This window comes from Vigna unguiculata, chromosome 5 (assembly GCF_037176805.1).
Source record: "Vigna unguiculata cultivar grain cowpea cultivar isolate G323 ecotype 2 chromosome 5, ASM3717680v1, whole genome shotgun sequence".
Classification (NCBI taxonomy): Eukaryota; Viridiplantae; Streptophyta; class Magnoliopsida; order Fabales; family Fabaceae; genus Vigna; species Vigna unguiculata.
The window spans coordinates 50,238,640-50,251,629 of record NC_140796.1 but is presented as its reverse complement, the minus strand read 5'-3'; the positions used below and the strand labels follow the sequence as shown (position 1 = coordinate 50,251,629).

The following is a 12,990-nucleotide window of genomic DNA, read 5'->3' as shown; positions in this document are numbered from 1 at the left end:
TTTTTTTTATGAAGTGATTGAAATATTTTAGATTTTTTTTTTCAACAAAGCAATTTATTTTTTTAAGACAAAATTTTATTATAACTTGATTCTATCTTTCGGTAGTTCGAGTCAATTTAACTTAAATTACGATTTAAACAGACTAATCTCGAGTTCTCACTGCCTTCAATTACGTACAAATTATTTTCATTCGAGACTCGGGACGACTCATTCTAATTTTCAATTTAGGATGACTTGACTTTAACCTTCAACCTGAATTGGCTTACTCTAACCTTCGACCTAAGCCGATTTGTCACGACCTTCGACGCAAGAAACACATTTCGTCTTTCAGTCCAGACTGACTCATCTCTATCTTTGTCTTGGCCGAATTGACTCGATCTTTAATTTAGAATGACTCGTATCGACCTTCGGTCATCGACAAATCAACATGAACTTTGAGACTTGAGGAGAAGAAGAAGAAGCGATGGTAAAGGATGGTAAAGAGTAGAGTTGAGAGGTTAATGATTTGAAAAGGAAGAAAAAAAAAACAGAAGAAGAGTGGTAAAAGAAGGAAAATAGTAGGTGGAAAGTACATAAAGGAGAAAGCAACGGTTAATATTGGAAGGGCGTGATTGTGTTAATGAGACATCATATATTATTGTGCAATGCCCCAAACGCCAACTAGCCGTTTGAGGATGAAAGCGACTCACCTCTTTTGTTTTCTTTGTTTCTGAATTATTCATTTCAGTTATCTCTTTTGAGTGTCAAGAAATTTATAATAATTCATACATTGCAGATATTTCTACAAATGTTTAAAATTTTGTTATTCGCTGTTTCATCTTCCTACAAATTCATATATTCTTAATCAAGGATTTGGTTGCTTTTTTAAACTTAAAAATTTACACACAATTTAGGACAAAGTTAAATAATAAAAAAAACTGTGCAAGATTGTTGGGACAAAGATATTCTTATTTTCAAACTTTTTTTCGCCATTATACAATGTGTTTCACTGCACATTTTTTATGTCAAAATTATATAAAAGCCAATTGATACGCACACATCAGAACACAACTTCTTTAACAGAACCTAAAAATCACTTGAAAGTGCAACACCTGAGAAAGCAAAGTCTGCAGGCATAATGTAAAAAAACATATATATATAATTCAATAAACCATACACAGAAAACCTCCCTACTTTAACATGAATGGGATTGTGAAGTTAACAATTTGACTATGATGCTCGTTCTTTTGTGCAATTTCCTTTAAACTGGTCCAAGATTTTCTTCGTCTTTTGCTGGATGTACCTGCAGATTTTGCTACTTCTTTTGAAGACATGTTGGTAATGGCATTCTTGGACAAGGAACTATCATGCCTTCTCTTCCTTCCTTCTGTCAAAGATACTGTATTTGTACTTGAGGGAAACACATTTATCTCATTGATTTCACCATAACTCACGGAATCTTTCTCTAATTCAGAAGTCTCACTTGTGATGTATTTTGATGGAGGTATTGTCTCCAACCTTGATTTATCTTTTGATGGATAGATTCCTTTTATGTGTCCCTTGGGAGTCCCTCTCTTCAGATTCTTATGCAAACAGAAATGACACTTGTGTACTAAGTTGTTTTGAGTGATGTTACCAGATTTCTTGTGCTTATTCCTGACCTTCGATTTATTCTTCTCAATTCTTACAGTCGAATTAAAACCAGGTTGAAGAACAGTTTCGCATCTGCCGAGCAGTTCAATGATGATTGGGGTTAATAAACACATGTTCAAACAGAAATCTCATGCAATTTCAAAGCATAAACTACTTAAAGATACCTCAGAACATGAATCTGATCAGATATTCAAAGACTCTCAAATAAATGCAACTTCAAAATCTTTTAGCAGACTGAAACTATCCCATGTTTTTTTAATTCTCTCAAATTAAATTATTATTAATGAAAGATGACTAAATTCTTCAACAATATACCACACAGATAAGGTAAGTAAGCAACAGAACACTATAACCTAAACCCCATTAAAACTTCTGACGAACAAAACAGCATAGAGAAGAAGCACCCGAAAAACACTCTGCAACCATGATACAGTTCTCACAAATTGGATAGTTAATAAGAGAGTTGAAGCATGTTATTTATGGAACACTGTTACTATTCACCAATTAGAATTGGTGATATAACATATGAAAATGGCTAATAAATAGAACACTTTACTATATTTGATCAGATAATAAATAATAAATTGACCACATTGTTCAGCATTATTATTCAAAGTGTCGCAGCAAGATTAATTTAATAAATTGAGTTCCCCACTAGTGGTTCAACCCATTAAATTTACTTATTGAATGGAAAACTTCTGAACCGAAAGTAAATAAAAGGCACAGAAGAACAGAGATAAACAAAAAAATTAAGCAAAATTGAAATAGGGACTAAGCAAACAGACCTTTGGCAAGTTATTAGAGAAGAATCAGGAGGTACCCCGTTGGCTTCTCCAAAGGTGGCGAATTGGTATCCATAGAAGGCACCCAAAGACGGTATGAGAGGGTCGTTGGTGGTGGCCCATACGGCTAGGTTTTTTAAGTGATCAAATCTCAATTTGGACTTGGCGTTAGTGGTTGCCTTGGTTTTTATTTTTCCAGTAGCTTCTTCCCTCAATGATATTGGAGCATGAGACACAGAATCCAGTTTTTTCGCCCCTCCTTTCTTGCCCATGAGTTTCGTTTATGGTTATGGGGAATTTCTTCAAACACCTGTTGTGCACAAACAAACAAGCACAAAATATAATATGATACTTAGATTCCGACCTATCTAAAAGAAACAGCATTTACCTGAAATTAGATAGCTTAGTGCAGAATGTTTTATTTATTTTTTATTAAATAGTTTCCTCCGCCAGTTTGAATCTTTCAGTTGGGTTAACATTAGCGATCCATTGAAGCCCAAACTTTTTTTCCTTTTCAAGCCCAATCTCGGTGGATTCGGATTCGGGAGATACAATTATTGCACAAATTCTTTTTAACCTCTTAAGTTTTTTAATATATTATTTCATATTTTTTAAATGTATAAATTTTTAAAAACTTTCAAAAAGTGTCTTAAAACTACTTTTTAGAGTGTAAAAAATTTCCATTCTAGAAAGTAATTTTTAGTAACCAATATTTTAGGAAAGACTGATATTGACCGATGTTTTCTGACAAACAAAAAATTATGCTTTAAAATAAAAATCATGTTAAGAGACCTCAGAATTTTATAATTGGGCTTTTTCTCCTCTGGATCCACATCCTCCATCACATATATATACCATGTGTATATTATTGTTAGGGTAAATCGATTGATACTTTTTCTCTAGTGCGTGCTTTGGTACCGGTGCCCTGTTTTTTTACCGTTCTTCTTGCTAGGTTTTTTACTGTTTCTCGTTTGATAAAGAATGGCAAGGCCAAACAGAAAAAAAACAAACGAGGGAAAGTCGTAACCAAATTCTCCCCCAATCAAAAAATAGTGATGGAATTCGCAGTCGCGCTTAAAAAAGACAGAAACAGAATAGCTCGACTTGAGGCAGAGCTTGCAGATGTCACTGAAAAACGAAAAGAGGTCTCTGCCAAACTGGAACGAGTATGGAAGGTAGTGAAGAAATGTATTAAAAAAATAGATGAGGTATAAACGATGATTCCTTAGCTGTTTTTGTTTTTTTTTTTTAATTATTTGTTAGATGCTTGTTTTTTATTGTTTTTAGCATTTTAGTTGGAGCTGTAAAATCCTAATAGGAGCAAGGATGAGAGGAGGAGATGGCAGGAGAGTCCAAAGAAGACTAAGGTTTCTCACTAACAGAAGTATCTCTCAACATTTCTAATTTTCGTTATTGGTTAATTTTCAGAATGGGTTAATTATGTTTTTAGTCCCTCAACTATTATCGTTTTTTGGAATTGGTCCCTCTCCCAAAAGTTAAACCATTTTGGTCCTCGTGATTTTGGAACTACTGACTTTAGTCCTAATTTGTGAACGGCGTTAAGTCTGTGACTGCGTGGCAAACGGCATTCCACCTAGGCTGGTTATCTGATGACACGTGTCTACTCAGATGCTGACACGTGTTAAATTAATATTTATAATTCATAAATTAAATTTTTTTTTCTTCATTTTGAGCACGTGCAGTTGGCCTTTTAAAGTGTGGAACCGTTAGGTTTGTGGAGGTCTGTGAATCCATCGAAAGCCATTACCACGCCATCGAAGAGAAAGAGTTTAGAAGTGGATGTTGAAATCTGAAGGAACGGAAATAGAAAGCCACCACGCCATCATAGAATATTGAAGTGCTCAAGATTTCTGGGTCAACATAAAGGTAGGTTGATTTGATTAATTGTGAATTTTTTGTGTTTTAGGGTTTGTAAATGAAGAGGAGTGTTGGGTCGAAGGGTTGTCCATTGTCTTCGTCTTCTTCTGTGCAAGTGGGATCTTCTCATTTTGGAAGAAAAGTTTGTGGTTGTGGCGACCAATTACTGCTTCTGAAAGCAACTACTACAAAGAATAATGGCAGATTTTTCTTCAGGTGTCGAAATTGGGTTGTACGTATATGTTGTTATGGTGTGTGTTTTGGTGAATTTGTTTGTGGGCATGTCTCAGTTTTCTAAAATTTCTTACTTTGTTTTGTAGACTGAATCACATTGTAACTATTTCCGATGGGCTGATGCGGTAGAAGGTGAAGTCGAACGAAAGCCTCAATGTGACGAACGAAAGCCTGAATGTGAAGGAGAGAATGAAAATTTAAGTGGCAGTGATACAGTGATACTTCAGTTGTTGCAGAAGAATGCCAAACTAAAGAAGAAATTATCGGTGGAGAGAAAAATGGGAGAAATAAAGTTATTTTTGTTCATTTTATCTTGGGGTTTTACTGTCATACTTTGTGTTCTGTTTCTGTTAAAGACGAATTGTAAGGAATAAGGTTGAATTTAAGTGCAGATTCTGGAATGGGTTGTTGAATTGAAGTGCAGATTCTGTTTTTGTTTTTGTCAATGTTATGAAGTGCAGATTCTGGAATGGAATGTTGAATTTAAGTTTGTTAAAGCTGTTATTTAGATTAGATTCTGGAATGGAATGTTGTTAAAAAATTTTATTGATTTGGATTAATATTGGGAGCAGTAATGACATGAATGGTTGGTATGATATTTTGAACAGATTTAATTGGTCATATTTTGATTGATAAAGGACGAAGCAAAAAATAAATGTTAACAGTACATGACATATACTATTGAAAACAGTGATCCAAGTGGTCCTAGATGTCTGCTAAAGCTAAAATAACAACAGCTGGAACTCTGCATCACAACTAACAAAAAATACATTTACTTCAAAATATCCATGTGACCATCACTACAAAACACAACTCCCAATATTGTTCACATGGGTTGTCCGCTAGGTGGGTTGCTTGAACTTGCTTGTGAACCTAAAGTTGGTGCACCGCTTGGGAGCTTCCATGACCTTCCTCCCTTCCTATTAAATTTCCTGCTTGTGGTGGTAGCAGATCTTAAAGTGGTGTTCCTCCCGGATGTGTTGCCAGTAGCAGCTGTAGTTTTTGCAGACTTCTTCCTTTTCTGTTTTCCCTGCAAAGACCGCACAGTCATTAGTTTCAACTTCATAATTACATCGTACTTCATTTGATTATGATAGACAGATTTACCTTGTTAGTTTTTCCCTGCTTGCAGCTTCTGATATTGTGATCAAACTGGCCACAGTTACTGCACTTCATTCTAAGATGCTTCTTCCCCAACCTAGAGTGGCTGACATCTTCATCAGGTTCTCTTCTTCTTAATTTTCGTGGCCTCCCAGGAGGAGTCTTAAATATTGGGGGTAGGATTTGTGGTCCATTACTTTTAGGCCACAGTTGTTGGCCATTAATGGGTGAAATTGGTGACCCATAACAAGCTTCATAAGCCTCCCTTTTGCAATAAGCATGCACATAATCAGAGGGCTGTTCTACCTTGTAATTGATTGCAGCCACGACATGTCTACATGGTATGCCAACTAAGTCCCAAAAATAACATGTGCAGCTGTGGTTTGTGAGGTCAACTATGAATTTATCCATGGTGAATCCTTGTGTAACTTCAAACTTACCATCTCCAGTCCAAACAGCAAACCAGTTTCCACTTTTCTCTATTTCCCTATCTAGCCTTTTGTTAGGTTTAGGCATTACAACACCCGTAAATGCAGTTAATTTTTCCCGCAAATGTGCAAACCTACTCATCAAGTATGTCCTAATCCACTCCATCATTGTTATAATTGGTTTATCCCTAGCTAACAATATAGTGCTATTAAATGACTCTGATAAGTTGTTCATGAGGACATCACACCTAGAATATGCACTAAATGCATGTTTACACCAAGACTTACGTGGAATTGTATGTAACCATTCAGCAGCTTCTTGATTGACCTTCTTGAGCTCTTCCATACTTGCTTCCCAACCTTGGTAGTATGTGGCTTTAGCAGCAGCCATCATGAGATTCCTAATGACTATACCACCACCAAATCTCTTCTTGTAGTTGTTGTACAGATGCCTTAGACAAAATCGATGCTCCACTCCATGCAATAGTTCATCAAATACTTGCATCAGTCCCTGTAAAATGTACGTATACAATAAGTCAATCATACATATAATTTATTTGGTGACACTTAAGTACATGAATTTGAATTTACCTTCTGCTGGTCCGAAATAAATACCCATCGATTACTTTGAATGTCTCCAATGTCCTCTAACAATAATGTTAGGAACCACCTCCAAGTCTCCTTGCATTCATTCTCTACAACAGCAAATGCCAGTGGAAAGTACTGGTCATTTGGATCCCTTGCCACAGCAACTAAAAGTTGGCCTCCATAGGTAGTCTTTAAATGACATCCATCAACACCTATGAATGGTCTATAGCCATTCACGAACCCTTTCTTGCACCCATCTAGACACAAATAGAAAGAACCAAACCGTGGCTGCAATGTGGGCTGAGGTTGATTAATTTTTATCTTAACTGTTGTTTCAATAGACACTCTCCTTAGCTCTGCAGCATAATCATATAGCATATTGTATTGCTTTTGCCCATCTCCTTCAAGAATGTCCATTGCAATCTCTTTTGCTCTACAAGCCCTCCAGGGGGTTATTGCAACACTGTACGACCTTCGGATATCATCAATTATTTCATTGGCTGTCATTCTCCCAACATTTCTAAACTTATCAACTACAATTTTGGAAACCCATTGGCTGTCATTCTCTGCCACAATTATGACTATCAATCAAGGTCTTCACCCTAAAAGTTTGACTTCCTCCAACTTTGCTGCATAAAATCAAAAATTCACACTTCCTTTTGCAAATAGCCCTCACTCGGACATCATCATTCTTCACAAATTTAACTTCTCTGCCATTCAACACAGAATGCTCCATCAAAGCTTGCTTGAATTGTTTCAAGGAAGAAAACTCCATCCCAAGTTTGAATTTGAATTCCTTGCACATGTCTTCGCCCCTGAATATTGGGTATTTCCTCCCACCATCCCATAAGCAATGTCAACATCACTATCTAGCTCATCAGTGTTGTAGTGCGCATCTATTTCATGATCAGTAGTACTCTGTTGTGTGGTAGAAGTACCCACACCTTCACTTTGGTTTCCTTCAGCTGTAGGTATAGCAGTTGTTCTTGACCTCTTCCTATTTTTCCACTCTTGTTTGAATTTCTTCCACCTGTCTAAAACTTGAGAAAAATGCCTGCGTGGAATATCTTCCAACCCAAAACAGTCATCATCATCTCTATGTCTTTCTTCCTCACTCTCATCCAATTCATCACCTTGATCATCACCTGAAACAACACCAGATTCATCACCAGATTCAGCACCAGCGTTTGATTCTTCTTCATTTGGTCCAGCAGCAGCAGCGTTTGCCTCTTCTTCATTCACCTCACCACCATTATGAACAGCGTTTGATTCTTCTTCATTTGGCCCAACAGCAGCAGCGTTTGCCTCTTCTTCATTCACCTCACCACCATTATGAACAACAGTTTCTTCTTCTTCATTTGGCCCAGCAACAGCAGCCTCTACTTCATCTATCACACCAACATTAACAGCGACACCAACCTCTTCATTTGCCCCAGCAGCACCCTGTTCTTCAAGTATCACACCAACATTAACAACAGCAACCACCTCCTCATTTGTCCCAACAGCAGCCCCTTCAATAAGTTCAATAACTTGAGCAGAACTAACCACATGCTCCACATAAATCTCAACCTCCTCGTTTTTATTTTCTGCATATTCGGCCAACTCCAAAGCATGTCTATCGTCACATAATGGCCTTAGATCTCTATCCATTCTCCCCTTCTTCGGCTTCCACCACATATAAAGTTCTCCATCATACTTAAAATCCTTCTTCAGAATACCCAATGCTTCGAAGTACGACCACATATCTAGATCCAGTCCACAAACTACATGTTCCTCTCCACCTTCGTAACGCAGCATCCTTCCCCTAAATCTTTCAAACTTCCCCATGTGCCGGAAAACCACTGAAAAAACCATCTGTATAACAACCAAAACACAACCCTAAACCCATCAAACCCAACCACAAATCGAACCCACACTAACACAGCCGCTGCAAATTGGACCTCCAAATGCGCAATAGATTCCCCCCAAATGAAAACCATTGAAACCCTAAATCAGAGTGACAAAGGAAAGAACTTACCTCTGCTTCCAACCAATGCTCTGCTCTTGCAACCTCGTCGAGAAAGCCAGTCACGAGCTACGCCAACAACTTCAAACAACCTCGCCCAGAACGGAATCTCAACGTTTGGTTTTCCACTCTCACCGGCACAGCAAATGAGCTTTCGCGGAGAAAATCTTTCTCCCTAACTTAGGAACCAGAGAATGACGCTGCTAATTCATAATGCCAAGCACGTGCTCAAATTCACGGTTTTAAAATTTGTATTATAAAATAATTATTAAACGACTTAATGAAGAAAAAAAAATTTAATTTATGAATTATAAATATTAATTTAACACGTGTCAGCATCTGAGTAGACACGTGTCATCAGATAACCAGCCTAGGTGGAACACCGTTTGCCACGCAGTCACAGACTTAACGCCGTTCACAAATTAGGGACTAAAGTCAGTAGTTCCAAAATCACGAGGACCAAAATGGTTTAACTTTTGGGAGAGGGACCAATTCCAAAAAATGATAATAGTTGAGGGACTAAAAACATAATTAACCCTTTTCAAAATAGTCGGGACTACGTTTTTAATATTTGTTATTTGCTGAATTTTCAATCTAGTCGGAACCTATGTTTTTAATATTTGTTATTGCTGGATTTTCAAAAATAGTTGTGGTTCTGTGAGTATTGTTTGTGTCTAGGGCTGCATTTCTCTCATACATGAACTCTTTAGAAAAAAATTATGCTCTAAAACAAAAACTATAGGAACGAGAACAGAGAGATCGGAAAATGAATAGGTTGTAGATGAAAAAAGTTTTACCATCCATTGAGAAGTTAAAACCTAATCATATATATACATTCTATTCTATCTATTTTATATTATAGAGTTGCATTATTAACCTATTTTCGATTGAGAATACAAAAAATTATTATCGTGAAAACACTTATTTGTCTTATAATATGACAGATGCACGAATGAAAACACCAAATTCTCCATTGACTTGAAATAAATAGTGTAGAATTTTTATTTTTTATTTTTTATTATTAAATACCGGTTTGAATCTCTAAGTTGGGTTAACATTTGTGATCCACTACGGCCCAAAATTGTTTTATACTCCTCTACAAGCCCAATCTCGGAGGATTTGGGAGATACGATTATTGCACAAATTATATTCAACTCTTAAGTTTATTAAGATATCTTTATTTTATATTATAAAATATTTTTTAAATGTAGAATTTTATTTTTTTAAAATTCAAAGAGTGTCTCAAAACTACATTTTGGAGTGGTATCAATCTCCATTCTGGAAAGTAATTTTTAGAAACAGTTGAGACAATAGTTTTGACATGGAAGGTAAAGGATGATAAACTATATATTTTTATTAAGGATATTCACATCACATGGATAAAATGATGACATTCGATAATTGAATTTCGTTTTTATCACGAAGTAATAGATATCATATTTAAATGAAGGGTTAATTAAACTATATATTTAAGACAATATTCTTACTTGGTATATGACTGTGATTTTATTAACAAAAAAATTGAATTATTTAAAAAAAATTACACTCAATTGTTAAATTAATTTATTTTAAAAAATAACTATTCTAAACATCATCATTTAGAATAATCTAGTCTTGAATAAAATAAAAATACATACGCTTCAAAATAAGATATCCATCATCAATGCAAATTTAAAAAATTTGTATAATTCAAATAATTTAAATTAATTCAATTTCAATCCTCTCTTTTAAAATTAATATTAATAATATTTTATTTCAATTCGTACATTTTGTCCAATACTAATTCTCTGAATAATTATGCTTATCTATTAACTGAAATAGTTTTTTTTTTTGGGGCTGTAGTGAACATTATACTTTGGTGATCTTAGGAATCAAAATATTGGTCAAGAAAACTCAATAGACTCTTAAAAATAGGTTGAAAATAACTCCACCATGGTTTGAAGTGATTTAAAAAATTGGTATTGGTCAGTAAATCACATATAAAAATTGGTAAGACTATTTTCAACCCATTCAAATCACTTCAAAAAATTGGTAATATACTTTCAACCATTCTCTAGTGCGTGTTGGTTTTGCTGAACCAATATTTTTCGACATTAACTTTAAGCAGAGTTCACACTGAGAAAGAAAATAAGAAAGCATCTTTCAACATAAAGCAAAAAAAGCTAATGGTTCATCAGTTCGACCGAGATCCTACAGTATCAAAAATTATACACTAATGATGTTGCATCTGAATCCTTTATAATCCTTGCTAAGCTGCTCCATCCAAGTTTTCTTTAAGTAAATCATTCAGTCGCTCATTGAGCATGTTAAGTAAGAAGGTACTAATTTTCTTGAACAGGGTCATTAAGTAAGCAAGGAAAATCCTTGTCACCGATACAGTTTGATCAAAATATAGCATAGCAGAAAGGTACAATTTCTGTAAAAAACGATGTGAAGATAGATTTGTGAAATACCAACGTATAATAATGAAAACAAACTAAAAGGATGTAATGTAGATTCAACTTTATCTGCATGTGTGGTATTGCAGATTTTAGGAATTTAACAATAAGTGATGATAAAGTTTTCTTGAACACATGGTAGGCCTCAATAGTTCTAGCAGTCATAAAATCAAAGAGATGCTTCACGTTTGGTATGCTCTTCTCCTTCGGCTAAAAGAAGCAGAAGACAAAAACAATGAACTTAGATGCTAAAAGCAATGAACTTCAGCTTAGAGTTTATAAATATATAACAATCACAAGCAAGTTATGGATACAAAATGTTAGAATGGAACTTTCATCATACAGGTAATCGGCATTGAAGAGTTTTGAGTTCTTCATTGAAGACTTCATTTGAAGGACACAGCAGTGATAGAGCAAATAGAGCAACAGTTTCAAATTAAGTTCCAGAACTTTCTGATAGCTTCTGACGCTGCAAAAGTTATAATTCCTCCAAGCGTGCTTAGGAAGTTAAATCTTTTTTTATTATTATTAAAGTAAGAAAAAATAATAAAAGACATTTGATTGGAAATATGACTAAATTTTAAATAAAAAAATATAAAATGTTAATACATTTATCTAAGTTTACATTGTATAATAATTATTGATAAAAAAAAACTAGTACAATTTGGATGCTAGTTGCACGTAAATTGAAAATAAGTGATAAGAGAAATAAACTGGTTATTCGCTTAGATTATTTTCGTTATTTTAGTTTGTAGTTTATAATTTATTCAATTTTCTTTCACTACTATTTTATATGTTTAAATATTTGATTTAATTATGTTTAAGTCCGACGATAAATTTAATAACTTTCAATCAAGTTCTTAAAAATTTTATTATTTATTGAGTACTCAATTAATTTATTTTTTTAATTAAATATTTATTGTTACCTTTTTTGCTAATTTAGTGAATTTAATTATTGGATGTTAAAAGGTGTCATCTTGTTCAATTATTTTATTATTTTAAAATTATAAAAATTATAATTTTATAATTTATGATTTTATAATTTTATAGATATGACAATATGACAATAAAAATATGATAATATAATAGTATGACAATATGATGATATAATAAAAGGATTTAACGATATAACGATATAATAATATGATGATATGACGATAAAACAATATGATGATATAACAATATGATGATACAAAAATATGACAATATAAGAATATGAAAATATAATGATATGACGATAGGAAGATATAACAATATAACATGATATAATGATGAGACGATATACGATATAACAATATAATAATATAATAATTATAATGATATAACAATATTACGATAACAACATATAAAGATATAATTATATGACAATATAACGATACGATCATATAAAGTTATGACGATATGTCAATATAATAATATAATGACGTGACAATATAACAATATAACAACAATATATCAATATAACGATATAACAATAAAATTATAAAATTTCAATCGTTATTTATATATGCTTTATAGACTAATTTAGTGTTAATTTTGATTAGTAAAAAATTTAACCTATAATCTCTAAAAAAAAAACTTGAATAACTATACAAAAATTCTTACCGTAATAGAGTCAACCTATACTTTAGAGATGCAATATTTTTTTCAAAACTCTTATTTTGCAATTCATGCTCCTTGTTCTGGATCCTTCTTAGTGTAAAAGGAAGATTTTTTATCAGAAGGGACCATAATCACTTTGTATGGGATCTTTAATTGTTTGTACGTAAATAATGTCATGTAACTAAAGTTAATTATTGTGAAGACCAGTGTTGTTTGAATAAAGAAACACATTTTTAAAATTTGAATTAAAGAAAACATAAGAATTTTGTATCTTTAACCAACCCGTGTAAAATAATTTCCAT

General features: G+C 33.7%; 2 protein-coding genes and 1 long non-coding RNA gene across 4 annotated transcripts; 1 reads left to right on the top strand and 2 right to left on the bottom strand.

Moving 5' to 3' along the window:
- Nucleotides 1–1,029: 1,029 nt before the first annotated feature.
- On the bottom strand, nt 1,030–2,888 carry LOC114185638 (uncharacterized). 2 transcript variants are annotated; one of them, XM_085673533.1, is made up of 3 exons: nt 2,803–2,888; nt 2,418–2,724; nt 1,030–1,704 (listed from the first exon to the last, which is right to left on the bottom strand). In XM_085673533.1, exons 2-3 carry the CDS (start codon nt 2,684–2,686, stop codon nt 1,170–1,172), a joined length of 804 nt encoding a protein of 267 aa, XP_085529659.1. In that variant the 5' UTR covers nt 2,687–2,724; nt 2,803–2,888; the 3' UTR covers nt 1,030–1,169. The 2 variants fall into 2 exon arrangements, with proteins under 2 accessions (XP_085529659.1, XP_085529658.1); XM_085673532.1 differs by lacking the exon at nt 2,803–2,888 and having other exon boundaries at nt 2,418–2,796.
- A 365-nt stretch (nt 2,889–3,253) lies between these two features.
- LOC146886522 (uncharacterized) lies at nt 3,254–4,939 on the top strand. The gene is made up of 3 exons (XR_014994831.1): nt 3,254–3,622; nt 3,710–4,508; nt 4,613–4,939. It is a non-coding gene; the product is annotated as an uncharacterized LOC146886522 (long non-coding RNA).
- A 5,957-nt stretch (nt 4,940–10,896) lies between these two features.
- Nucleotides 10,897–12,990, bottom strand: LOC146886521 (uncharacterized). The gene is made up of 5 exons (XM_085673490.1): nt 12,971–12,990; nt 12,692–12,775; nt 11,384–11,555; nt 11,159–11,296; nt 10,897–11,067 (listed from the first exon to the last, which is right to left on the bottom strand). Exons 1-5 carry the CDS (start codon nt 12,988–12,990, stop codon nt 10,897–10,899), a joined length of 585 nt encoding a protein of 194 aa, XP_085529616.1.

Excerpts from the sequence above, each read along its gene's own strand:
- LOC114185638 (XM_085673533.1), bottom strand. The coding sequence starts at position 2,686 with ATGGGCAAGAAAGGAGGGGCGAAAAAACTGGATTCTGTGTCTCATGCT. Across the intron at positions 1,705-2,417 it reads TCTCTAATAACTTGCCAAAG|ATGCGAAACTGTTCTTCAAC; the intron begins GTCTGTTTGCTT and ends ACTGCTCGGCAG.
- LOC146886521 (XM_085673490.1), bottom strand. The coding sequence starts at position 12,990 with ATGGAAATTATTTTACACGG. Across the intron at positions 12,776-12,970 it reads ATGGAAATTATTTTACACGG|GATCCAGAACAAGGAGCATG; the intron begins GTTGGTTAAAGA and ends TACACTAAGAAG. Across the intron at positions 11,297-11,383 it reads TTTGTATCCATAACTTGCTT|CCGAAGGAGAAGAGCATACC; the intron begins GTGATTGTTATA and ends TGCTTCTTTTAG.